Source organism: Cheilinus undulatus, linkage group 7 (genome assembly GCF_018320785.1).
Source record: "Cheilinus undulatus linkage group 7, ASM1832078v1, whole genome shotgun sequence".
NCBI lineage: Eukaryota > Metazoa > Chordata > Actinopteri > Labriformes > Labridae > Cheilinus > Cheilinus undulatus.
In genome coordinates this window covers 9,385,881-9,411,258 of record NC_054871.1, presented here as the reverse complement: position 1 = coordinate 9,411,258, position 25,378 = coordinate 9,385,881, and the positions used below count along the sequence as shown (strand labels likewise).

The 25,378-nt window shown below is 39.3% G+C and overlaps 1 protein-coding gene across 1 annotated transcript; it reads right to left on the bottom strand.

Annotated features, from left to right (window-relative positions):
* Nucleotides 1-11,104: 11,104 nt before the first annotated feature.
* Nucleotides 11,105-12,889, bottom strand: LOC121512373 (regulator of G-protein signaling 5-like). Its single transcript, XM_041791610.1, has 5 exons — nt 12,760-12,889; nt 12,453-12,536; nt 12,291-12,352; nt 12,010-12,176; nt 11,105-11,823 (listed from the first exon to the last, which is right to left on the bottom strand). Exons 1-5 carry the CDS (start codon nt 12,801-12,803, stop codon nt 11,608-11,610), a joined length of 573 nt encoding a protein of 190 aa, XP_041647544.1. The 5' UTR covers nt 12,804-12,889; the 3' UTR covers nt 11,105-11,607.
* Nucleotides 12,890-25,378: the final 12,489 nt, after the last annotated feature.

The following is a 25,378-nucleotide window of genomic DNA, read 5'->3' as shown; positions in this document are numbered from 1 at the left end:
TCTTAACCTCTCTGGTGTGCTCAGGCTGTCAGCGGACTTTTATTGAGTATTGTAGGTTCGTTAAAAGAAAAAGCACTGAATATTGATTATCGGGCTTTTCGGAATTTATTAACTGGCACTAACAAAACACAACATCCTTATTTATCCAAAAATATGATTGTGTTCATTTTCTGCTGTCCTAAAGACCCATAAATCAACTGACAGAAGACTGTTCTTTCACAATGTGTAGTAAAATTCTCTCTTTTGAATAAAGACGTGAATAAAGATTTGTTTATTGATCACGGAAAGACAGCCAGGAAGAGAAAGAGTGTCAATGGGAAAAAAGTGGCGTACGACGTTTTCATTTTGAGTTTAGAAACAGTTTGATTCTTGCTTTAAGACAATGCAAAGACAATCAGTTCAGACAGGAACATTCAGCTTTAACTCCTGTTTTCTTTGTTTTATCGTGTCATAAAGAGATGTGTCATTTAGTGAATAATGAGACTGTGATTATGAGGGTAAAACCGTGTGGTTCACAGTCACACTGAGTGTTATTTATTACACTGGTTTCCAGACTTTTTTTGTCTGGCCCCCCTTTGGCAGATTAAAATATTTTCGGCCCTCCGAAAATAATACATTTACCTCATTTACCTTTTTATTATCTCTGTTACTAATGGTCAAACCGTGATGCCACCTCATGTATTTTTACATATTTATTTTATTCTCATTCCTGTTTTATTTTGTAAGAACTTGACTTCCTGTCATTGTGTTTTCCGCCTCTGATTCTTTCCACCTGTTTGATTGGTCTCACCTGGGCCTGATTACCCCCACCCTCTCAGTCTGTTTAGTCTTGTCTCATCCTAATGTCTGATTTCTCTGTCAGATAATCCTCATACCTTATTAGAAGTGTCACTCCAAGTGTTTCTGCCTTGTTTCACTGGATTGTGGATTCTGGATATTTACCAGCTCCCTGTTGGACATCATTCACAGTAAGCCTTTATTTTTTTAGTTTAACTGTTCCAGCCTGCTCTATATGCTCTTCTCTTTGTCCTTTTATGCTTTAACAATGAAAGGATGTATTCAAGGAGGTTAACATGATGATCAAAATGCTGGAAAATTGTGTAATTATCAACTCAGCCACTAGGTGTCAGCATTACACAATGAACCACTACTGTTGACTCTACAGCACATGTGCTGTGCTGGAAAAGTGATGCATACACTGGTCAATTAGAGAGAGTGTGCAGCTGTGCACAATAATTTAGGCTATACAGGGGGTTGTTTTATATCTTTGGCATTTCTTGAACCACTCTTCACTTTCCTTTAAACTCTGAGTGCCACACCCAGTTTTCAAACTACCTACCACATCTAAGAAGTTTTATCTCAGAATCAAACACTGTTTTCACATCTTACTCATAGCATTTTCTCTATGTATCATACACAATACTAGGTTCCAATTGACAACATGTGCCAAAGTGTTCCATTTTTGCCTTTTTTTTTCTCTACATTTTTTCATTTGCAGCAACTTGTCCATGATCAATCAACGAGCGATCCATCTCCCTTTGCTCTCCAATCATGTATTGAAGTTGACTCTGTCACCTGTGTGACTCAACAGGTGATCAGACAGAGATGAAGAGACAGGAGTGCTTATGTCCCTCCTGGTGACTTATGATTACTTAAGACAGTAACAGAGAATCGTGCCTTATGCCTCATACTGATGAATATGTGAAATTATACCTCATTACTGGATTAAACAACAAAGAGATTCTCTCTCATTAGCACATAAACACAAAGCGACTGTGATCTTCTGTTAGTGATAGAAAGTTTTTACTTTTTTCTTGTCATTTCAACTTAAATCTTGAATTTGTGTTTCAACTTTATTCTTGAATTTTCAACTTTATTCTCAAAATTTTGACTTCATTCTCAAATTTTTGACAAGTACAAGGATACAAGAGGTTTTACAAGAACTTTTTAGCGTCTCACACTTCAATTCAGCTGGGCTTCATAAGCTGATTCAGAATCAGTTTTGGATTCAGACAAATTCCTGATTATAAAGGTGATTTTACTGCATCTACTTCAGTCTGCCGTGCACTAAAGGACTGTAAAGTAAAATTTAACATTAATAACCCCAATGAAATGTGTTCAAGATAACGCACCTTTAGCCTACATTTGTTGCAGTTTTGATATCTAATTACAGTAATGTGAATGCACCGAGGAAAACCGAAATAAAGAAAAGATTAATCAGTGCTAAAATGGCAAAAGACTTTATTATGAAGTACCAACTGTCCTCTGTTCCAATCCATTCCTAATGGCTGTCATCGACTTCCTGTCTCACATCAGGCATTCTCACATCATCTGATCACATGTTTACAATCTACTGGTATTAAGCTGATAAAGATCTGACTACCAGACTATTGTGAAGCACTTAGAAATGCAGGTGCACAGGACTGTGTGGGATAGATTTTGTTATATTCACAACTTTTAAAAGTTTAAATACAGCAGCATCATCTGACCTCCCCCATGGTCAATCCATGAAGAACGTTTTGGTCTATCGTATCACAGTTTCTCAAAATTCAGCTGAATTTTCAGTTTTTATTCTTAGTCTTCCTTGTCCTCTTCCTCCTCCTCCTCACAGTCTGCCGCCTCTCACACACTCTTCCTCCTCAGACTGTCTCCATCCATCTTTGATACCAAACTCACTACTGCTCTGAGCTGGCTCCTGTTGGATTCATCTCATAGTTAGAAGCATTTCAAGTCTAGAGCTGTAATATGTGACAGTAGTTGTATTTAAGTCTTGCCAACTGTGGTTGCTTTATGTTGTGCAGCATTTGTGCCTCTCGCTGATTGGTTCAGAGGATGGGAATTTATGTTTTAGCAATTGCAATAAAACTGCTACCACTTCCAGGAAAAGAGGGGGGCACTGATTTTGGGGGCTGGAAATGATGAGCCTGTTCTAAATATGAAAAACACTTGTGGATGTCATGTTTCAGGAAAAGGGATATTAAATCTAACCCTCAAAAGGTCCTAGAGTTTCTCTCTTCATGGATAGTGTTACCTAAAGAGTGATTACTTCTTAAAAAATGTTATCAGTGACCTCCTGTTACCAAACCTGAGTTATTTAAAAAGTAACTCACCGTGCACATAAAGAAAAGTTTTGTTTCATGGCACAGTTTCTGTCCTCTGGAGCATCGAAGCCTGTGGAGTAGAGATCAGCTGAGCGTTAGCTCAGAGAACTCGAGTGCTATTTTGGTGCATCAGTGAAACTAAAAATGAAATAATTGTCCTATTGTCCTATCACTTCTTTTGGCATTAACAGCCAGTGCCTTCTCACAGCGCCTGCCTGCTGAAGATAATTATCTTATCGCTTTTAGAGGAAGTGTTAAACTGGCCAAAGTCATGCGGTTTGTTTGAGGGAGTATTGTTTTCTTTGATATTCCCATGAGAACTTTGTATTTATAGGAAAGTAGTACCAATGAAATCTGCCACACAGCATGGTTTCTGTTTAGTTTGGCGATTGTGGTTTTTCTGAGTAACCGTGATTCTTAAGAATTCGTGTCAGGGTTTTGTAACTTAACATCACGAGTACATCATTGAATGCTGGGTGTTCGTAGTGCATTGATCGAGAAGATATGATTCCTGTTTAGGCTCCCATTGACTGTTAACACTGATTTCCATGAAGGCTGTCTTTGGCTGATGTAAGAAGGTTTTCTGGGAATTATAGTGACACGCCACTTCCAGTACTTGGTGCTAACCTTTACTTAATACAGTCAATCAGAATGAACAGCATCAAACTTGAACCTTTCCCTGCCATTACAAACTAGTTTAGAAGTTAACATGTTTCATTCATGGAAGTATCCACAGAGTATCCTCACAAATCCTACAGATGAACCAGTTTGATTGGCCAATCAGAATCATTTGAAGAAAAGGAGGCAGTAACAGGTATTTTGTACTGCAAGCCTGTAAAAAATGGTGGCCAGTGAAGAGAGAAGCATGGATGCAATGGTTTTATCAGAACTGGAAAACATTTCTTTGATAAAGACTAAAGAACGGCACTGACTGTCTTGTCATGGATGTAACAGACAAAGCACACGCTTGATCACTTCAAAGACTTTTAGAAAGGCTCTACCCTTCCTAGACATGGTGTATAGAAGTCAGTGTGGTTCTGGGAGTAAAATTCCCATTCATTTTCTCCATAGTGGATTTGATTATTAGCGATATTATCAGAAATATCCAAGTTGCTACCTGAGTGTGAAGCAATGGTAAATGCCCCTGTAGAAGTTTGTAAGATGTCAACATCATTTCAAAAATGTCAGTTTATTTGGAATCTCAGCCAAAAATACTGGAATACCCACAATTCTAGAGTGTCACAGCAATGTTTCTGATTGGTAGGGTGTCTGGTTACCATGGAAATGTCTGCCACACCTGCAGGCGACTTATAACTTGCAGCTAATGGTACAATTTACCTGGATATTTGCTTTAAAAATCTGAAGCAGCATTTGCTATATGAAAGGGGATTCCTGTCAAATGACCGCAGTCATTATTAACATTTCACTCTATAAAAACCTGTAATTATGAACGCCTTCATCATCCTGTATGATCTTAATGTTTGGTTTAGTTTAGCCGATTTTAAGGCATCTAGATCTCTCTGGAATCCTAGACAACATTGTGGACTGAGACCAGAACTGCCTTTATTATTGTTATTCTTTTAAATTGACTTAAGGTAACATTATTATACAGATTTTTAAAATATTTAACACCAAGTATAAAGGCTAATATTATATATATATATATATAAATATATATATTTAAAGCTGTTTTTAGAAATTAATTTAAAACAAATTATCCTTCTTCACATTTTGTTTTAAACTTAAAACTACAAAGAAAAAGCTAGAGGTCACCTGTTTCAAACAAAAAAAAGATGGTTCTCGCATTTGCTATGTTATAAAATTGTTTCTGAATGAGGAAAGCTCTTTTGAAATAAAATATTCATTTCATGTGTTTCTTTCTTCTGATTCACATTTGACCAGAGTTGTCAACCATTCAAATAAAATTTTTTAGACGTGAGAGCACAGAATGTAGAAAATAATTGCTGGACATGTTCATATGGGACCAAACTAACACAGATTCATTTGGGAAAAAAGGGTGCAAATGATCCGCCCTTATCAGTGGTTGAAGTATGACATGACTTTAAAGTAGTGAACACTTTAACTTTTTTTTTTCAGCTGAACACTGAGGTATCTGACTGGATTAATATAAAACACATCAATGCTGGGGTTATTTCTGACATTTGCACCAAACTGAAAAAAAATCTGCATTTTACGACTTTTAGTTATCTCAAAGGGACATCTGCTTTAAAAAATCTTTTCTGAGAAGGCGTGGCTAGGTTTATCCATCGCAAACTCTATATAAAAGGTAGAACGTTACCGCCTCTTACTGACTTTACCATTCAGAGACCTCTCCCATCCTCTCCTGCACCTGCACTGCTTCGGCTCCGAGAGTTCCAGCTTTAGTAACACCGATGCTGGAGCTCAGAACCACCACGGTCCACCACCACTCCACAGCCTGATCCAGGGGACTCTGGAGGGGAAAAATCCTCCTCCTCAAAAGATCACTCTGAGGCAGCAGTGCTGCGGGACTCTGTGTCACTTTCTGGTAAGGGGAGTCACTCTCACTTCCGCATTTGGGAAAGCCTCGTCCTTCAAAAAAATAAAATAAGATAAAATAAAGAGGCCCTTTCCCCTCCCTCCTCTCAGTACCAAACTGCCCACTTTCTGTGCATTTTTTGTGATCTTGAAGTGGACAGTTAGCTCTGAGCTGGGGGTTCGCTTACACTTCAAGCTAGGTCGAACATATTTGTAACAACATGCTGTCATACCATTCGGATGCACTGTATTTCAGGCAGGTGCCATCCCTTCATGTTTATGTGTGACTATATATGATGCACATGTGCAAGAAACTATAGTTCATCAAATATCTACTTGGAGCTAGCTAAGTTCTTTCTGGCAGCCCATCCAGCAAAATTAGACCACTTTGTATAGTTCAAGGCCCATTTATAGTTTATCTAAAAATGGTGCTTTAATTGCACATTGTCACTTCACTCCTCATCATCAGGGAATAAGGATCATTATGGAGGACTCTGACTTTTTCTTGTGACCCTTGCCATCCTTGGAGGGGGTTTAGAAGTGGATACTTCATGGAGACCAACATGAGTATATCCTTCATTTCAGCATAAATAATTAGCCTTGATCAGAAAACTGTACTTAGTCTGAGCAGTCCATGTCTTTATGAGAACCCACTTAATGGGTGAAAATATCATCACTCATTTTTTAATTGTTATGAAGGATAAAAGATGTTTGAGTGTGGCTGATCTGACTCATGCAGGCTGTTGCTTTGACTGCAGACTTGTGGCTCGCCTCAACTTTTTTGAATGAAAATAAATTTAAGACTTAAGGCTTCTAAAGTCAACTTCAGAAAACAATGGGCTGTATGACTCAGACTGCTTCCATGTTTTTATACAGTCTGTGATTTTAACTGAAAGCATTATTTCTGCTGTAAACAGAAAGTAAATTTGGAGCCTCCATACACCCAGAAGGCTTCAATCTAGATATATTTAGGAACATAAAACAGGAGGTTGACTTTGGCTAGAGAAGTATAAATGGGGATTTCTGGTTTTACATGGGAAATAAAACTCTGGACTTTCTCCTCTTTTTCCAGGAGCAAAAAGTTTGTAGTCCACGCCGACTGCAAGGACACATACAGTTACATAAATATTTCAACATTCATGCATCAGAGTCGCCCCTCAAACCTGCTGCGAGGAATTTGTAACTGGTTATGAAACAGACTATATTTAATTCTGGTGTGATGTGACACTTCCTAAAGCAGAGCAGACCAGCAGCTGGCAGTGTGACTAATTCAGAATAGCTATTTAATGTCCGACGGCGTCGCTGACTCTTTAGAGGGAATCAGCAGAGTGCAAACCGGAAAAGCCTTTCTGTATATTTGTCATGTAAATGTTCAGGGAGGGAGGGGCAGAAAACCACTGTGCACTAATTAATCTTAGTGCACACTGATCCCCGGAATGGAGAAAATGACCTAAAATTGATCAATGTGGTAACGAGCTAAAGTGATGTATGGTAAACACTGTGTTCAGATGATTTCAGATGATTACACGTTTAAGGAGTTGCCTGCACGTGGCCAGGTTCAGTGAAAGATTTGGACCATGTGTCATATCACATCTGAATATTGACCTTGTGAGTGAAAAAACTGAATTTGTTTTAGGCCAGTAAGGCTGATAGAAGTCCTTAATACTTATAGCCAGGTGACAGGAACTAGCTTTTGTTACTGGTACCAAATTTACTTCCCATAACTCTAGACTGGTTTGAAATCTATGCTGACACAAAAATGGGAGAAAGTCAGCTTTTTAGCCCAAGGAAAGCTACTTCTGTTAGTAAAGGGCTACCTTAGCTACAGTTGGAAGGCAGCTGCTAGCTTGCATGGTTGCATCTGTTAGGTGTGCTTAAAGTACTGGACTCATAATAAATTCTGAATATTTTTGGTATAGATTTGTAGATCTACAGATATTTTCTGTGGTTACTGTGGGCATGAGCTTGCATGTCCCCCCTATGCATGTGTGGGTTCTCTCTGGGTACTCTGGCTTCCTCCCACCACCAAAGACATGCTTGTTAGGTTAATTGATGACTCTGAACTTGGCCATAGGTGTGAGAGTACCTGGTTGTTGGTGTTGACATGTCAGGCCCGCAACTGACTGGCAAACAGTCCAAGGTGTACCCCAAATCTCACCCAGAGACAGCTGGGATAGACTCCAGCCCCCCATGACCCTGAATGGGATTAATGGTATAGCGAATGGATGGATGAATGGACTCTGCATTTTCGTACATGTGGTGCAAAGCATCTTTGTGCACAGCGCAGGCATCCTTTTGAAGACATTTACAGATTCATTTTAGCCGCTACGAATATTGATATTTACATATGTATTTCAGACCTAAACTGATGTCCTTACAACACACTTTCAAGTTAAAGGAAGCTAAATCAACCAAAGTTAAGGCATGTTTGGGCCAAAAATTGAGGCTGAAATAAGACTTAGATGTGGCGAGTAAGCCGCCTCAGGGCGGAAAAGAGGATTGACACTACCTAGACGATGCTCTGGATGTCCTTGCTTATTACCGGGGGCATGGGACAATAATCTGCTGAAAGAGTAAGCCTTCACTTTTAGGGTTGTGAATGGGGTGGATGTGGAGAGCAAGCATATCCCAGGGTATCATAGGGGGCAGGTAGGAGGGTTGCCATGAACTTCTTGTTGTGCTGTTACTGTCCCAAAGACCTGAAAGCCACTGGCGGTCTGTGGGCGTATTACCAGGGGTTAAAAGGTCCAGACAAGAGATGCTGTTGAGCTTGACCTTGGCTTCCGAGAGACACATATGCCACATGCCTAAAATGTAGGCACATGGCTGTAGGTCCATTAGTCCTGCCTAAAGCTCCATAAATGTATTCATGCACATTGATGATATTCACCGCCGATATATTGGTTGTTAATGTCGGCAGAAATTTTCATATCATACCAATGTCATACCAATAACAGTTCTCACACTGTTTTAATAGCAAATGAACAAAGTTTGAATAAAAGTAAATGGAATAAGTTTGGTATAGATTTATAAATGGCCAAAAATCTGCTTATCTGCTTGTTTGCTTCTCTGAGTCTCCTTCTCTTTTTTGTGCATTTACCTCTCCTTTCTTCTCCTCTTCCTGCATCATTCCCTTCTCTTTATCTGAATCTCACCTTTTTTGTCTTTTACAAAACAAACAGTTTTGGTAGAGGACAAAAAGGTCTGCTAAATAAGTTTGTAACATTGTAGGACTGCTCAGCACAATTCTGGTTCATGTCAAAGTTTCCACCTGTTAAAAGGAATATTTTTTTAACTTAAAGTTGGTAAGTGCTGAGCTCATGGCGGATTAATGTTGGGTCTCTGTAAATCATATGACAAAAAGTGCCGTCTGGTCCCACCCTCTTTGTAAAGTGTCTTAAGATAACACTGGTTATGAACTGGCAGTACAAATAAAGAAAGATTGATGGAACTTTCATGCCTGTTATTGCCCACAGGTGTTAGTCTTAAAAGGAGGGGCTAAAAGGCAGGTTTTTTTCCTATCTTCAGGAGGCAGAAAATTACAGTACCTAGATCAGGGGTTCTCAAAACTTTCAACCCCCAAAATAAAGGGGACAGAGACCAGGGACCCTCAATGAACCTAAAGATGGTCGAAGCATAGTTGAGCATGGCGGTGTACATTCAGGTCTGTGGTGCAGTATGTTCCTGATATTGAGGGGACACATTTAAGGCAGGCAGATTGGTGCAGTATTGAAAGATTTGACTTCCGGCCCAGCTCCCTCTTCACTACGATGGTAAAGTACAATGTCTGCAGTCAAAGGGAGGTTCCTCAGGAGGGTGTCTGGGTTCAGCCTCAGAGATAGGGTGAGGAGTGGGTGGTTTGGGCTGATCAGGATGTCTCCTGGTAGCCTCCCTGTAGAGGTCTTTCAGGTGTGTCCAATTGGGAGGAGCCTAGGATAGACCTAGGAGTCACTGGAGTGATTATATATCTCATCTGGCCAGGGAACGCCTTGGAATTTCCCAGGAAGAGCTGGAAAATGTCAGGAGAGAGCTGTCTGGGTGGACTTGCTTTGCCTGCTGCCTTCATGTCCCAGGCCCAGGTAAAAGAAGAAAGTGGATGGATGAACATTTGTGTGTTCAACACACATTTTTTGGGTTGATTTGAGACTTTTGCATGCATTAAACATGGTCAGTTGTTATATTTGGGATAAACTGTGCCTATATTGTGCATTACCAAACCTTAATTTTTCTATATATTTCATCAGTAGTCATTGAAATGTTATTTTTCCTTTGCTAAAACCCATTATAAAACATTTAAAGCCATTCAGCCCTTCCATAAGTCCAGCCATGCTTCACAAATTAGGAGCTTGCTGAGGAATAGAAACCAGAGCTCTCTCTGTAGAAATCAGTGGCAGAGACTAAACCATTTTTTGAGTAAGTGTGCCAGCAGTGTGCTTTAGATAACTGCAGAAATTTGGGAATAGATAAACCTGTTATAAACAAGCACTACTCATCATTATTTCCACTAGATAGTTCACAGTAAACCCATCACAGTAAAAGAAGTGACACAGATGGTCTTAAACCAAGACAAAAATGTCAAAGGTTGCCGTGCGGTGGTTGGCAGCATTATGACATGTTCATATGCATTAGGCCTGTGGACCAGCTGTTGTCCACCTGACACTGGCTCCACTTTACACTGATGACATCTGAATACACAAAACAGGCTTTCGGCCACATTTTGTACTCCGCCTGCTGGGGAAAAGCACCAAACCAAAACAATCATAATGGCAGTGTTTTACATTTTAATGAGATCAAATCTGATAACCTGCATCAACAATGTAACCGCTGTCGTTATTACCTAACCACAGAGCTTTGGAAGGTTTTAAATGATCTGTCTGTTATGTCTTCTTCCTCTGCATGCTTGGTTCGCAGACAGAAGTGGCCATTCTCCAGCCTGGCAACAGCTTTGCTGCCATTTATTACCTAAAGTCAATGGCGAGTGCACACAGTTTCTGAGGCATTGTTGAAGTTTTATTGCACCACCTATTACTTCCATGCTGCCACATCATCTCGTCATGCTTCCCGTTTGCCACAAAGCTCTTTATTATTCAGCCAATACAGGACAAAAGCTGGGAGCAGGCGGATGGATTCACTGAGTGGTTTATGACACAGAGGGGAGCAGTTTCCTTGGTGAAAAACAGCTCTGAACAACATCAGCTGCAGGATGACTCGTGATAGGGGCAAACACATATGTCATCTTTATATCGGGTAAAGTAAATAAACGTGCAGACTGGATATTTGCTCTTCTATGTGCAAACTTCACCTGATGTGATGTTGACATTTAATGTGTAATCTATGTCACTAGGCTATTAAGGTCCTTAAAAAAACAATAGAGGCTAAACATGTCTCTTATAATGAAATATTGTCTCTGTTATTGGTGCTTTTGAATTGATATTACAATAAGGACAACACATTTTAATTTTCAAATACTTTATTTTTTAAATAAATTGGTTTTCAGGTATGTACAAAAAGACATCAGTGGTATAAATATCTTATAAATTAAATTGCACATTCCTCTTCATCTTGGTAAGAAAGAAACAAAAAAACATGCAAATAAATACAAATAAATACAAAATACCCATGTTCAAGACTTTCAAAAAGGAACATTGCACATCACAACAACTAAAGTTTGCCTAATGGCAAAGAAAAGTGCTTTCCAACTTCTTCCTTCACTGTTCATGTGTCAGTCTTTTAGTAACTGTCCAAGCTTCATCACAATTCATACACAAGTCCACTGAAAGTATCAGCTTTCCCCCCTTTTTCCTTTCTTTTAACTTATTTCTTCCTTAACAGGGGGGCTTGTGAACCTGCCTATCCACTGCCGTTCTCACGACGATCTCCACATCTGCATCCGGGCTCAGCTTCTAGATGCAGCATTAAAATGCCATGCCTCTAATGCCATTTTCAACCCATAAGGCGAACCATTAACAATCCTCTATGAAGGGAGATTTCACGCCTTCTTCTCCTGCCGGGGCTGCTTGGTGGCCTTGGTGCTCGGCTTGGCTTGGCACACTAGATCCTTGTAGGCTGGAGAGCGTAGGAAGCGTGGGTAGCAGTCTTTTGCCATGAGCATGTAGATCTTGTGCTGGGCTGCGTCGAAGCTTGACGGTGACGGCGCCAGCATGTTGGCTTTGGTGAGGTCGCGAGTTTCGTGGTCGATGTTAATCTGGTAAAAGGGACAAAGAGACAGAGCAGGATTAGTCTGCTGTTCTGTTTTTTTTTTTTTTTTTTTGAGAGGTTTAAGGGACAGTTCAGCTTTAAGAGAAGAGGTAAAATGATGGGAGTTTTCTTTTATACCATGTTATGTAACTTTAAGCATTCATATTTTAAATGCTTTGTTGAGGATACACACCTCCCGGGGAGCATCACTGCCGATGAATTCATCAAAGATCTTCTGTGCTTTGGTTTGGAGTTTGGCAGGAGACTTGGTGTTTCTGTAATCCTCACAGGCAAAGTAGAAAGCAATGTTTTCCTCACTGAACTCTGATACCAGGAAGGCTGTGAAGGCACACAGTCCGTCTGAGGAAAGAGAGGAAACCTGATTAGACAATGGCCCCACCGGAGGTCTGCAGATGTGTTTGCAGCATGCATTTACTGGCAATTGTGCAGAAGAGTCAGATAAAGTTAACTTACATTTGCTGGACAGGAGATGTTCGAAGGACTCTTTCCATTTAAGACATTCCTCTAGAGACGGCCTGAAAGTAGAAGAAGCAAGATTAGATATAATCCAAGGCACATGGCAAGAATACATGCAAATTAACTGACCCAATATGCAAAATAATATATGCTACTTACTTATTTTGCCCTATTTTGCAGCTTGATAGATTCCAGTTAGATTTCTGCATGATGCTTCCTAGTCTGGCTTTCAGCTCCTTGGCCCTGTTGGGAAAAGATAAAAATGTTAAGTATCATTTTAAGACAAAGCCTTGATGCAAATTGACAAGTCACAACTGTGCACAGCGGGTTTAAATTTAGCATAACCTCAATCTGGCACACTCTACAGCTCGCACACAAGGATAAAACAGCAGAGCTGTCTTCTATATCCGTAAATCCAAGTTTCCAAACATCCCCCATGTGAGAAATTGCATTAACCATTATGTACCTTTCCAAGCAGCAGGTAGGCAGAGATGCTAATCCTTTGCACATAGCAGCAGGTTGCAGCTGGTGATGTTAGTGCCTCGTTGGGCTGTGGTGTAATAATCCGTTCAGTGAAGATCACAAGGGAGTGAGATAGTCGGTGTGTCTGGACTGAGCCGGAGCAGGGATTTTATAATCCTACCTCCCTCTGCCTCTGCCATGTCATCAGCAGCCTCGGCCAATCACAGCGAGGCAGAGGGAGGGGGAAGAGAAACAGAGAGGGAGAGGGAGAGAGTGGATGAAGTCAGTAAATGGGGAGGATATGCAAGGACAAGGCAGGGAAATTACTCTCAGTGATAAAAGCCAGCGCTCTTATTTGCATGTCCCTGAAAACTTACCAGTGAATTCTGTTTTTTCCACCCTTCCAAAACATTCTATTTATAGACATGACGGTGGAAAATTACACACTGATATAGGTTGAGAACATACTATGGAAATGAGGTGCATACAGGCTATTGAAAACCAGCTTTAAAGATGTTTTTGACCCCTAAAATGAAAGTTCAGAGTGCTCACAAAGACAAGACATTTTTCTTCAAACACTGAAACTAGAGATGCCCGGATTGATCGTTATTAGAAGGTTCTGATCAAAAGTATCTGATCAGTAGATTAGAAAAAATGCCTCTAGTCACCAGCTGGGTCACTGGTGGTTAAATCTGAGTCTGTGCCTAAGAGAAGCAGTGTGTGTGAAGTGTAATTATATAATCAAACTGCCTGCCAATAAGTAGTAAGTGCTTCAGATAGCCGTAGTTAAATCTCCCAAACTTCACTTAAAGTCTCATTAGTTAAAATTATTAATCAAATGTTTAAATCTGTGTTGACACCAGCAGGATGAAAGCTCATCAGCTAACTGTCTGGCGTGTCAGGCAACCTTAAACACATCATAAGGTAAAGTCAATCTGTCTGTCTCAATCAATGATTGTTTGTATAGTGATAATTCATAACAAAATCTATCTCAAGACACTTTACAAAGTCAGTTCATCTCATCAAGACTCTCATTTCCATTTCACATCCATCTGGCCAACCTCACAAACAAAGTGTCTGAGCAGAGCAGGGCCTTAAAAAAAATCTTGGAGGATGATAGGATGAATGTTTGTTACTGGCTAATAAAAGCAACAAGACATTTAAAAAACATAATTGTAATTTTATTGGTTATTTAAACAATGTGGATGGGCACGCTGAACTGTACCATTTGGAAAGTAATGTCAAACTTTAAAGCTAAGCCAATGGCTGCAAGAAAATAAAGCAGAATAAAACTAAGTAAACTTTCATGGGGAATATTTACATAATTGTGAAAATGGGAAAAAATTGGAAGGGAAAGTTGGAAAAATGGGTTTTAACTGGCAAAAAAGTGGCAGCAATGTCCATAAAGTTGCAAAAATTGGTTCAAACTGGCAAAAACAAAGTTGTGAAAATAATAATAATGATAATAGTGATAATAGAAATAATGAAAATGATAGTGATAGTGATATGATAATGAGAGTGATGATGATGATGATGATGATAACCTTTCTCAGCACTCAAGGACACTTTACAGATATAAAACAAATAAAATAAACCAACAGACAATAGCTTAACAAAGTATAAAATGGAACAATTTCATTACAGTGAGTAAGTTATCCTTTTTTTTAAGAGTTGTTTTTTGGCCTTTTCATGCCTTATTAGATGGAGGAAGGACAGTGGGAATTGGAAGGTAGCTGGTTCGAATCCCCATCGGACCATATCTAGACTTTGGCCCGGTAGCTGGAGAGGTGCCATGTCACTTCCTGAGCACGGTTGAAGTGCTCAGGAAGTGAACACCCAACAGCTCATGGCAGCGCTTCAACAAGAGCAGCAAGGCCATCACTCTGTCTGTGTGTGTGTAGCATGTAAAACAATAGAGTGTAAACTGTGAATTTCCCTTCAGGGATTAATAAAGTAAGACTTTACTTTACTTTTACTTTAAACAACTAGACCATCTGCACCCCTGAACAGGTGGGTTTTGAGTCTGGAACTGAAAAGTGGAAAAGAGTCAATCTTCTGAATGTCTGGTGGTAGTGCATTCCAGAGCTAGGGGGAAGTGGCAAATATGTACAAAAGCATCAAACATTGATTAACAGTAGCAATAGACAAATAGACAAAAGGCATCAGAAATAGGGTTAAAGTGAAAAGGGTAAAGAAAACAACAAAAGTTGGTATAAAGTTGGCAAAACAGTGGTAAAAATGTACATTAAGTGGCACAATTGTGGCAAAAGTGTCATAAATGGGCAAAAAACTATGTAAATGGGTAAAAAAGTGACAAACGGTGTCAAAATCGGCAAAAAGTGGGACAAAAAAAACTAAAAATAAGTGGCAAAAATGGAGGCAAATAATGAGGCATAAAAGGGCAAAAAAACAGCAAAATTGGTTTAAAGGGTCAAAAAAGGGAGAAAAGTGGCAAAAAGGGTAGATAGAGGCAAAAAGTGGGCAGCAAACTGCAAAATGGTTTAAAATGGTAAAAAAAAAAAAAAAGAAATCACAAAAATTGTCAGAAATTGTGTAGAAAAGAGGGTTTAAAAAGTTTTATCTAAAAATAATTCCAACATCAGAACCCATTAATAGTTTGACACACTTCCAAGTCCAAAATGAGGCAACAGTTAGCCAGGACGCTAGCACTGATGCTACCAATCAAACACGCATGCAGTGATCTGATCAATGATGCGCAGCTGGGGAGGGCCTGTTCTCTGGGATTTTTAGGCCCTGCTAAAGAGTACTCGTTGCATTGCTCCTAGGGAAGTTTATAAAGTAAGTAAAAGCATGATATTGACTAAATAAGTATGAGTTTTGTACTCCTGTGGGCTAAACCAGTACTCTACAAAGCTAAGTAGACTGATAAACTGCTAAACCAGCAGCTACAACAAAACCCTGTGACTGGTATAAATATTGGCTGATCTAACTCATAGATGATAGATATTGTTTTAAAACATGATATATATTTTAATGTGATTCTTCAATGATATATAAAGACAAAAATTTGACTTACTTGTCAGGTTTTGTGTTTAAGTGGGATTTTCTGGAATGATTTCCTGTTTCAAACTTGTTCTGTCATCAGCTACAACCATATCCAAAGGGAGCCTCCACCAGTAACCTTCGCCTGTATAAATACAGTTTTCTATCAATCACGCTGCTTGAATGATGTAACCCAACAAGCATGTCCACTAACAACATCCTGTGTTGTCAAATTGCTTCCCGACAGCTCCTCTTTTCGTTTGTAGCTGGCGGTCCGGCCTTGAACAAAGAAAACATAATCTCACAAATAGGAGGGTTGATCACCAGCCTTTCTTGCTGTAAACACAATCACACTCAGCCTCTTTATGGGCCTGATGATAAAATTCCCAGGAATGATGGGAAGGAAATGCGGTCCTCAGTCAGTTTAATTATATTACTGTAAGCAGGCTGGATGCACTAACACCTGCTGAACACAATAAAGCTGAGGTGGGAACACTTCCCATATGGGAAGCTGCAGGTTGCTTATCGACGGATTTGTTTGTCATATAATTCAGATTGAACGGGGTTAGATAATCAAAAGCAAAATGTGACTGAAGAAAGGCGTTGCCTCAAACATGATACTAAAGCTGCCCTGCCTTTGGCTGATACTTTTCTAAAAAAGAGAAGTCGACTCATAACAAAGCTGATTTTAGAAAGAAGTCATTCCTAAAATATTTGTTTTCGTGTGTTTGGTTCTTTTAATAACACAAAATCTGCAGAACAAATACATAGTTGAAAGATTTCATTGAACATCTAAGAACTGTTCACCACAGGACAGTAGAAACATTGTATTTGGCCTTTATGTAAGACATCAGCTGTAGGCAATTCATGGAATTGAGACTGAACTGTGTGATAGATGACATCAGCTGCAAGTATAACAGCCTACGTCCCTCTCTAAAAATGATTCTTGTTAAAGGTCAGTAATTTCACGTGAAAAATACGATATCAGGTTGCTTTATAAGTAAACAGATTTAGTAAGAGGGCTGTTTAAGACTTTTATTATGACACTCATGACACACCTTATGTATGTGAAGCGGGTTTGTTGAGCCTGAGAGCTACAGCTGACATCATCTCACATCACTGCTCAAAAGAAACTCATCAATAAAATAAATGTCAAATCACTTCCTGTTTATGGCGTGGTCCTTAAGGCCTGTCAAACAATCAAAGATTTTTTTTATCATGATCAGTCTCAGAATTTCTGTAGTTTAATGTGATTAATCTTCCTATTTTGAAATTCCACAATTTTGCATTTAAGATGGCTTTTTTGTTCCACTTTGGATGTTTTGTTCCATTCTAACTAAGGGTAATTAACTTCCTTTTTGGATGCCGATCTGCTTTTATTTTGGAAAAAAGGCACTTTGGATAGATTAAAGTATGTGAACTCAACCACAGAAAAAAGGAACTTATCATGGATTGAAATGGACAAAAAGGAAACCGTAAGAAAGTCAAATGTTTGATACCACAAGGTGAGCATGACTTTTGACTCATCCACTGACGTGATTTATATAAAGTTATTTTACATCGCTGTAGCTGCAGGTAGACTTTGACTTGGCTTAACCAAAGTGTGCTGAAAGGGACAAAGCATGTGATTAATTTGATTTGAAAAAATGTATGAATGTATGAATTCTTTAAAAATGGAGACTTTACATAACCTTGCAAAGCAGATGGATACACCCATTTCCATATTTCTCACGGGTAAATCCATCTCGCAAAGCTCTCGTCTGAACCGTTTGGGCCTGGTTAGAAAGTAACAGGACCAACCAGTGATGAGGGGCAGTAGTTTAGGGTGCGGTGGAGTTGTGATATAAGCAAGCGGCAACAAAAGGCCGGTGCAATTATGGCGGAAGAGATTAGCGTGGATGCTGCTAAAGCGCCAGTTTTATCAGAACTTGATGACATTTCTTCATAAAAGAAGAACAAAGAACAGCATTTAGTTGTTTTCTTTTCAAAAATGACAAAAGTCATGTACTGATATGTCTACAGTCACCATGGTTTGCATTATGCAGTTCTCAATGGAGTTTACTCCTCGGCAGCGGCTACGCCACGTTTGTTGCTCTGATTGTCCCATAAAGATGTGACAGACAGAACATTCATCCAACCACCCTCCGAGTTTTTTTCAAAGGCACAGCCCTTTGTCAAACATTGTCTATAAGAGGTTTACCAGATGGATGTGTGAAACACATCCATGAGTCACATGTGGTTGCCGTTTTTCAAATTTTACACTTCAGCGCTCTGTGGAAGGAAGTGTATGGTCAGCCACCAATTACTGGCCTTTCATGTATTCTAGGAAGTTTTCAGTCATTTTTGTGGATCCATGTGCATTGTGTTTGTCTTCAAAATGTTCTGAATGTAGAACTTTTTTTTTGCAGACCAAAAATGCCTCCATGTTTGCCCTATTGTTTTAATTGTCAAACCTACTCAAACTGTCATCCCTCTGACTGTTTTTCAGAGTCTCTGACAAACCAAGGACTTATAAATTACCTTTAAAACAGTCAAGTCCAGACTAAGGATATCCCCAGGCTAAAAAGGAAACAGTAGAAAGGCCACTGGCTGTAACACCCATCCATTAACCAAGGGCTCACCATGTTCCAAGATGAGGCAGCACTGATGAGATTGAGTCAGCTAATGCAGAGTAGATTGTTTGGGCTGAGAAGGCAGACAACTGCACAGGGATTGCCTAACCTGTCCATTCATTGTGCTGGGGAGGATTTAATTGTACCTTTTATCGCGAGGAAAGAACAAAGGTTTGCCTGAACAGCCTGGGGGGGAGCCCTGCCACCCACTAACTCACCTACTCAAAACTGTGATGTCATCTCTGTGCTTCTATCGGTGACAAAGGACAACCGGAAACGAAAAATAGGAGCGAGGAAATTTATCATTGTTGAGCGAGGGCTTTTCTTCAAGCTGGGGATTCACTGTCCTTGAGGCTTTGCTGATGCATCACCCACACACGGATAAACTTCATCTCCTTACATGTGCTCCGACTGTTTCCGTTTACTGATGTAATACTTAAAACTTAAAAGTCAGCTAAGAAAATTTTTTTTTGGCTTATAACTGTTTTGTACAGAGCATTAATGCACCATTGCTATGCTGTTCAGACCTGTGTTTCTCAAACGCTGTCTTCTTAACAAGGATAATGCTGTTAAGAATCAGAAAGATGTGTTGGGTAAGTGTAGGTCATAAATAATTGCTTTCACATCATATTTCTGAGAACTCTTCTGTTGAGTGAAAAATGTCTGCTCCAAACCATGGAGAGTTCTAAGGTTCTAACAGTCATGTACCGACTGTTGCACGTGGCCAGTCATGCGTTCCATCTCTAAGCTGCTTTCTCTTAACTGCCATGGATAAATTATCTATAGGTGAAAAGGCATTGCCTGCAGGCTTTGTCTGAACAGCGAAAACTGCTCTCCAAATAGAGATTTTCTCAGAACATCCTTTGATGTCACGTGTGCCACGTTTTCAGTGAGACCAAAAGAGGATAGAGGGGATTGAGAAGGCCTCTGCATCACTTAAGAATGAGCTTCACTTAAATAAAGTCACTTTGACAGTTTTACGCATTAATTATTCTTTGTTAGCGAAACTAATGTTTGACAAAGTTTTATTACCGGCTTTAATTTGTATGACTAAAGCCTAATATCGTACCAGCAGAATCCTGCAGACTTAAAGGGATACTTCAACATTTTGGCAAATTCGCCCATTGCCATAATTCCTATACTCTACTAAATACTGACTTAAAGGGGGTGATATTTATGCAGTCACTTATATTACATTACATATTTTTATTTATTGACATTATTTGTGGAAATCAGTTTTGACTTTGACATTAAGGATTTTTTGTAATGTTTTTTTTAAAGACCAAACTATATTGACCATGATTGATTTATAAAATCAATTAAAGGGTAAAACATCAGATATACAGAATATTTTTATAGGTACCAATGTCCAGGCTGGAAAATCTAAAAGCTGTGTTAATACACAGCAATCAGTTATGTTCTGTCCCTGCATCATCCTACATAGTCAGTGTCCACAGAGGGCTGCACTTACTTAGGCTGCGACTGAAATCACAACACTGGGTCTGTTTCTGAAGCCCAGAGCGGATAAGAGGTCACAAGTTTAAGGAAGTACTATGAATTCACATGGAAAGATCACATGAAAATAAGAGAACAAAAGGGAATAAAAAGTACACAACAGATAACTTTGCCTTTCTGTGGTTGATTTGTTGTTAACTTTGACATTCTGTTTCATTGTTTTTGCTTCTATGGTGAGTGCACTTTGTGTTACCTCTCTGACCCTCTCTCCCACTGATGCCCTCTGGCTTTTGCCGCTAGCTGTGAGGTAATGTCAATAATGTGATGGGATTTACTATTGGGATTCCGTCCATCTTGTATTTTGAAATTGACTGGATGCTCTGTTCGCTCCTGGGTTGATTAGCGCCCTGTGAAATGAGTGCAGGCAGAGAGCGCCACCAAAAACAGACTTGGCATGAACCCAAGTGGAACAGAGCGCAGAGGCGCATCTGACACTTGCCAGAGATCGACTGCATCATGCCACCTCAGTTGAACTACAAAGACTGACTATGAGCGGTCTGTTCTACAGCATTACATATGTATTCTTGCACCGACAAAGTACGTGGAATTTAGGGGTTAAAGACCAGCTCCACCTTTTTGTCTTCTGCTATGTCTGTTATGAGAACTTTTGGTGCCTGCCATTAATGGGCCTCAAAATTCCCCATCAGCTACTAGTCTGTGACATCACTGAGACTGTATCAGTGTTTCATACTATCTGAGGTTTTGCATCTGCCTCATCTGGGGATTTTGTCCCAGAATGGTTCTTTCCTCACTTTCTGGACCCAAAAAGATGGGAGAAAAAGTTTGTACACTAAAGTCTTAGTTTTTATTGTTTACTGTGTGTCACACATAAAAAACCTTTGAGTTTTAATTTTTTGTTTACTTGTTTCTTTAGTCTTTGAAGTCCCATTACTTTTTCAAAATTCAAGTGATATTAATGCAGCACACATTTTCTTAAAGCCCAGGTTGTCCTGCTTGACTGTCATCATCACAGTGTTGATGTTTTACAAGCTTTATAAGACAATAAGACTAGATGAGACACAATGGTTAAATAGCTTTAGACTCAGAGCAAAGTGGCAAAAATTGGGTAGGGTAGCTAAAGGAAGTGGTAAAAATGGGCAAAAAGTTGCATTAAAATATGGATGGGATGGGGGGCAGAAATGTCCACAAGAGGAAAAAATGGCTAAAAAAGAAGAAAAATGCAAAAAGATGTTGCAAAAGTGGGTGGAAAGTGGCAGCAAAAATGGGCATAATGTGCCCATAAAAACGGATGAAGGGGAGAAGAATGGGGTAAAAGGGACAAAGTGATATAAATTGACATAAAGCAGAAAAAATGTCAAAAAAGAGCAAAAGGTGACAAGAAGTTGCTAGAGTGGAAAAAAGTTGCAGAGAGATATTGCAGAACTAGATGAAAAGTGGAAAAAAGAAGGTAGGGTGGCAAAAAAGTGTTAAAAATGGACAAAACTGGGCATGAAATGGCAATTAAAAAGGGGTGAAAGGGGGCAAAAAATGGCAATGTGTGGCTAAAAAGAAAAAAATGCCAAAGTTGTTGCAAAAGTGGGTGAAAATGGTAAGAAAAGGCAAAAAATGGTAGAAAACTGGCAAGAATTGGCATAAAGTGGCAAAAATGAGCAATAAGCAGCAAAAGTGGCAAAAAGTGGAAAAATTAGCAAATGGTGGGAAAATAAGAAAAAAAAATATACAGAAGTGGGCAAAAAGTAGCATTAAAAAGTGCCAAAGTGAGCCAAAGGTGTCAAAAAGAACAAAGAAAGTTGCAGAAGTGGGTAAAAAAGGGCAAAAAATGGTAATAAAAAATGGCAAAAAGGGATAAATGTGGCAAAAAGTTACAAAAAAGTGGCTAAAAATGGGCAAAAATAAGCTGCAAAAATGAATAGCAATAGTAATAAAACTGATTGAGAAGTAGTAGGAATAAATCATACCAACGTCAGAATTTAATGTTTGCTTGACCCACTTTTCAGTTCTTAAATGAAGTAACTTGTTAGCCAGACTGCTAGCACCAATACTACTGATGCAACACACATGCATTGACCTCATCAATAAATCATAACTGCAGAGCACCCGTTCCCTGGGTTTTCATTGGCCCAGCCAATTCTGTGGGCAGGCCTGCTCAGAGGATGGAGTTGAGAAGATGGTTTTATGGAAACTTTTGTAAACAGACAACTATCTTCTGTTTTGATAAGATTGTTTGTACTTTGATTTGTTAGATCTAGTAGCTGTTCTTTCACTTATGAAACAACTCCCTTGCCTCTGCATTTGTGCTCAGTTTTCCGGTTACCTAACGCTTCTTTGACAGGGGTCACATGTAGCCGTGGTTATGATCTGTGGCCAGGCTTTAGAAGAGACAGGTCTGATGGCAGGACTCTGGCCTTATCAGTTTTATTCCTTTAATTGAAATCTTCATGCACTAACCTGTTACTCTATGAGGTGACCCAAAAATAGCAACATCTTGTGTTCACATCTTTAAGCAGGTCATGTTCCCAGGAGCCTTCTGGCTTTCTGCCCCTCGTAACTGCACACTCTGGATCAACAGATAACACGGCCTCATATCTTTGAGGCTAGTTCTGAAAGAAGACTTTGTTGTTGAAGAGGAAATGTTGAAGTGAATTATAAATTTACTACAGGTTCTTTTCATGTTGGGATGTGACAAGGACATTGAAACCGAGAAACTAGAAATTAGAGCAGATTACAGCTCTTTCAAGTTGACATCCTGTAACTAATGCAGCTAAATAAGCTAAGCATTGATGCATTTTCTTTTACAAAAAAAAAACAACAACTGATATTTACAGAACTGGGACATATGGTTTCCTGCATATGAGCCTCCAACCAGGGAAAGGGCTAATGCTCCAATCATGATAAACAATTGGTGACATTTAGCTGTACTTGCATTTCAGAGTAAAAGCCACTTCCAGTTGGCTTCATCCCTCACAGGCCAGCTTAGGATACTCGCAGCTCTCGTCCCAACTTTACCTCGACTCTATTTGTATTACTTGCATTTTGATGAAAGCTTTTTTTTTTAAACCTTGTGTCACCTAAAAGTGCTTTCCATCTCATCACTGGTGAGCACCTTTCAGTGTCCTTCAGTCTCAGCTGTAATGGAAAGAAGGCTCGTCCTTAACTCAGCGTGCCCCTTTTCCCAATCATCTCCATCCGAGCTCTGCTGCAGAGATGAGAGCAGCGGGTTTATCCTCTCTTCAGGGAGATTGTTATTATGCTGTCCTCAGTGAGTGAACGAAAATGACAAATAAATGGGATGTAAACCCTGGTACCTCACATCACCTCCGTGATGGATTCAGATCTGCCAGAAACAAAGACCACCAACAGGTTATAATGGTGGTAAATTGTTGGAGAGTAATTTACACCCTGATAGCAATCTGATATTAGCCACCTTACCACCTAGGTTTGAGAGCTTTCTATTAACAAAGAAAGTAGGCCAAGGAGCAGAGGGAAGTCCTCCTGGTCTCTAGGAAATTATTACTCAAGTAGTTTTGTAACCAGATTGAAATAATTGGCAAAGAAAGATAGGGAAATGGGTCAAAACTGTCTTTTCTATGGTGACGAAACACTAACTTTGGGTCTAGAAGTGAGGTGGCGTACATCACCCCAGCAACCATTCTTTACTGTAGACAATGATAGCAAATGGAGAATTCAATAGTTTTAAGGATCATGCTATCAATAAATGCAAATACAATACTAATAAACTTTCTCAACTTAAAATACCCCATCTTTGTTGTTTCTATTGCTGTTGTTTTTCATGCTTTTCATACAGTTATATACAGGTTTCTCTTCACTTTAAGCTCACTGGTATTTGCAGTAGATGTAGTTTGTGAAATGAGCCAACTGGTGGGGATGAAATGGCATTACTTGATCTCATCAGAAATTGTTATAAGCAAGGCTGTAGTATGTCTTTACAAACAAAGCAGAAAGGGATACTTGTGACTTTTAGATCACATTTAGAAGTTGAGGGAAATTCTGACTGTACAGCGTCATTCAGAGCTAGTTGTGATGGCACACACTGGAGCAGGGACGTAATTTGGGGGGGGGGGGGGGGGCAGGGGGGCAATGTCCCCTGCACTTTTTAAAAAGGCAGTTTTGGTCCCCTGCAGTTTTTACCATCCAAAAACAATATTACGCTATATTAAATGGAGACAGGTTGAGCACTAGGACCAAGCGGAAAACGGCTGCTCAAGCTGAAGCATGTTTCTCTTTAGACCGCCCACTGGCCCACAAGCTCATCGATTGGCTTTGCCGTTTCTTGCTAACGTGTGATTGGCCGTCCCTGCTGTCACTCCATCTGGTTGTAAACAGCGCCTGGACTATAGCACATGAGCACACCGGTGTTTAGCTAGTTGGCAATGAGTCCACGTTCATCTACCACTGTAAGTTGTTAACATGTTGGGCATTTGTTCTGCCTGGGTCACGTCAGCTAGACGGATTTTGATATCAGAGGTTTCGTTTACATTAACATTGAGTGTGTGTCTGTGTGTGTGAGTGCATGTGAATGTGTGTTTGCTAATTAGGCGCAGCCAGGTGGCAAGATGTCGAAAAAAAGAAAACTGGATATAAGAGACTTCTTTAGAAGTGAAAGTGTAAGTTACTCAGAGGAACACATTACACCACAAACTCCTTCCCCTCATCCATCAGAAACTCAGGCTCTCTCCCCTCCTATTACTATTATTATTATTAGTAGTAGTAGTAGTAGTAGTAATAGTATTACTTGATTTCTTTTTTAATATTCTATTATTTAACTTTATGATAAACTTATGTATTGCAATTTATATGTTCATATTATGTAATTGTTTTATTCTTGTAAAGTGTCTTTGAGTTTTATTGAAAGAGCTGACAAATAAAATATTATTATTATTATTATTATTATTACTGTAGAGCCTCAACAACACAGAGATTTTAAAAAAGCGTATATTTAAAGCCAAAGAGATACACGTTTTAATTTTTTTTTTTTTCATGTATTATTTGTGTTTCGAAAGGCAGCCACTGTTTAAAAACACTAACAATGAAAGTTTGTGGGAAAAATAAAATAAAACCTTGGATTATAAATGTGATTTTATACATCCATATTGTTTGTGAATAAATTAGACATAACAATTGAGAAACTGAGTTTTTTCTTCAGACTGTACCATCAAAATCAATGATTGTTGCATCCCAAATTGTCCCACTGTTCATATGTCATCCATCAAAATTTTTTTGTCAGGTGACAGATAATAGAAATCCAGAAGAAGATACAGGAGGAGGTAGAGCAAGAGAGGCTGGAGGAGATGGAGGAAGTAGAGGAGGAGATACAGGAGGAGGTAGAGGAGGAGAGGCTGGAGGCTCACAGGTGAGGTTGAAAGAATAAAGATATGTTAGTCATGAGATTGATCATTGTGACAAATGTTAGAGTGATGATAATCTTATTTTTATATCTTATTATAGCTTATTATAGCTTATTTTTACTCAAAAATTAGGTATAATTTTATGTAATTCTATTGACCATACCCC

Excerpts from the sequence above, each read along its gene's own strand:
- LOC121512373 (XM_041791610.1), bottom strand. The coding sequence starts at position 12,803 with ATGTGCAAAGGATTAGCATCTCTGCCTACCTGCTGCTTGGAAAG. Across the intron at positions 12,537-12,759 it reads CCTACCTGCTGCTTGGAAAG|GGCCAAGGAGCTGAAAGCCA; the intron begins GTACATAATGGT and ends TTTTCCCAACAG. Across the intron at positions 12,353-12,452 it reads TGCAAAATAGGGCAAAATAA|GCCGTCTCTAGAGGAATGTC; the intron begins GTAAGTAGCATA and ends TTCTACTTTCAG.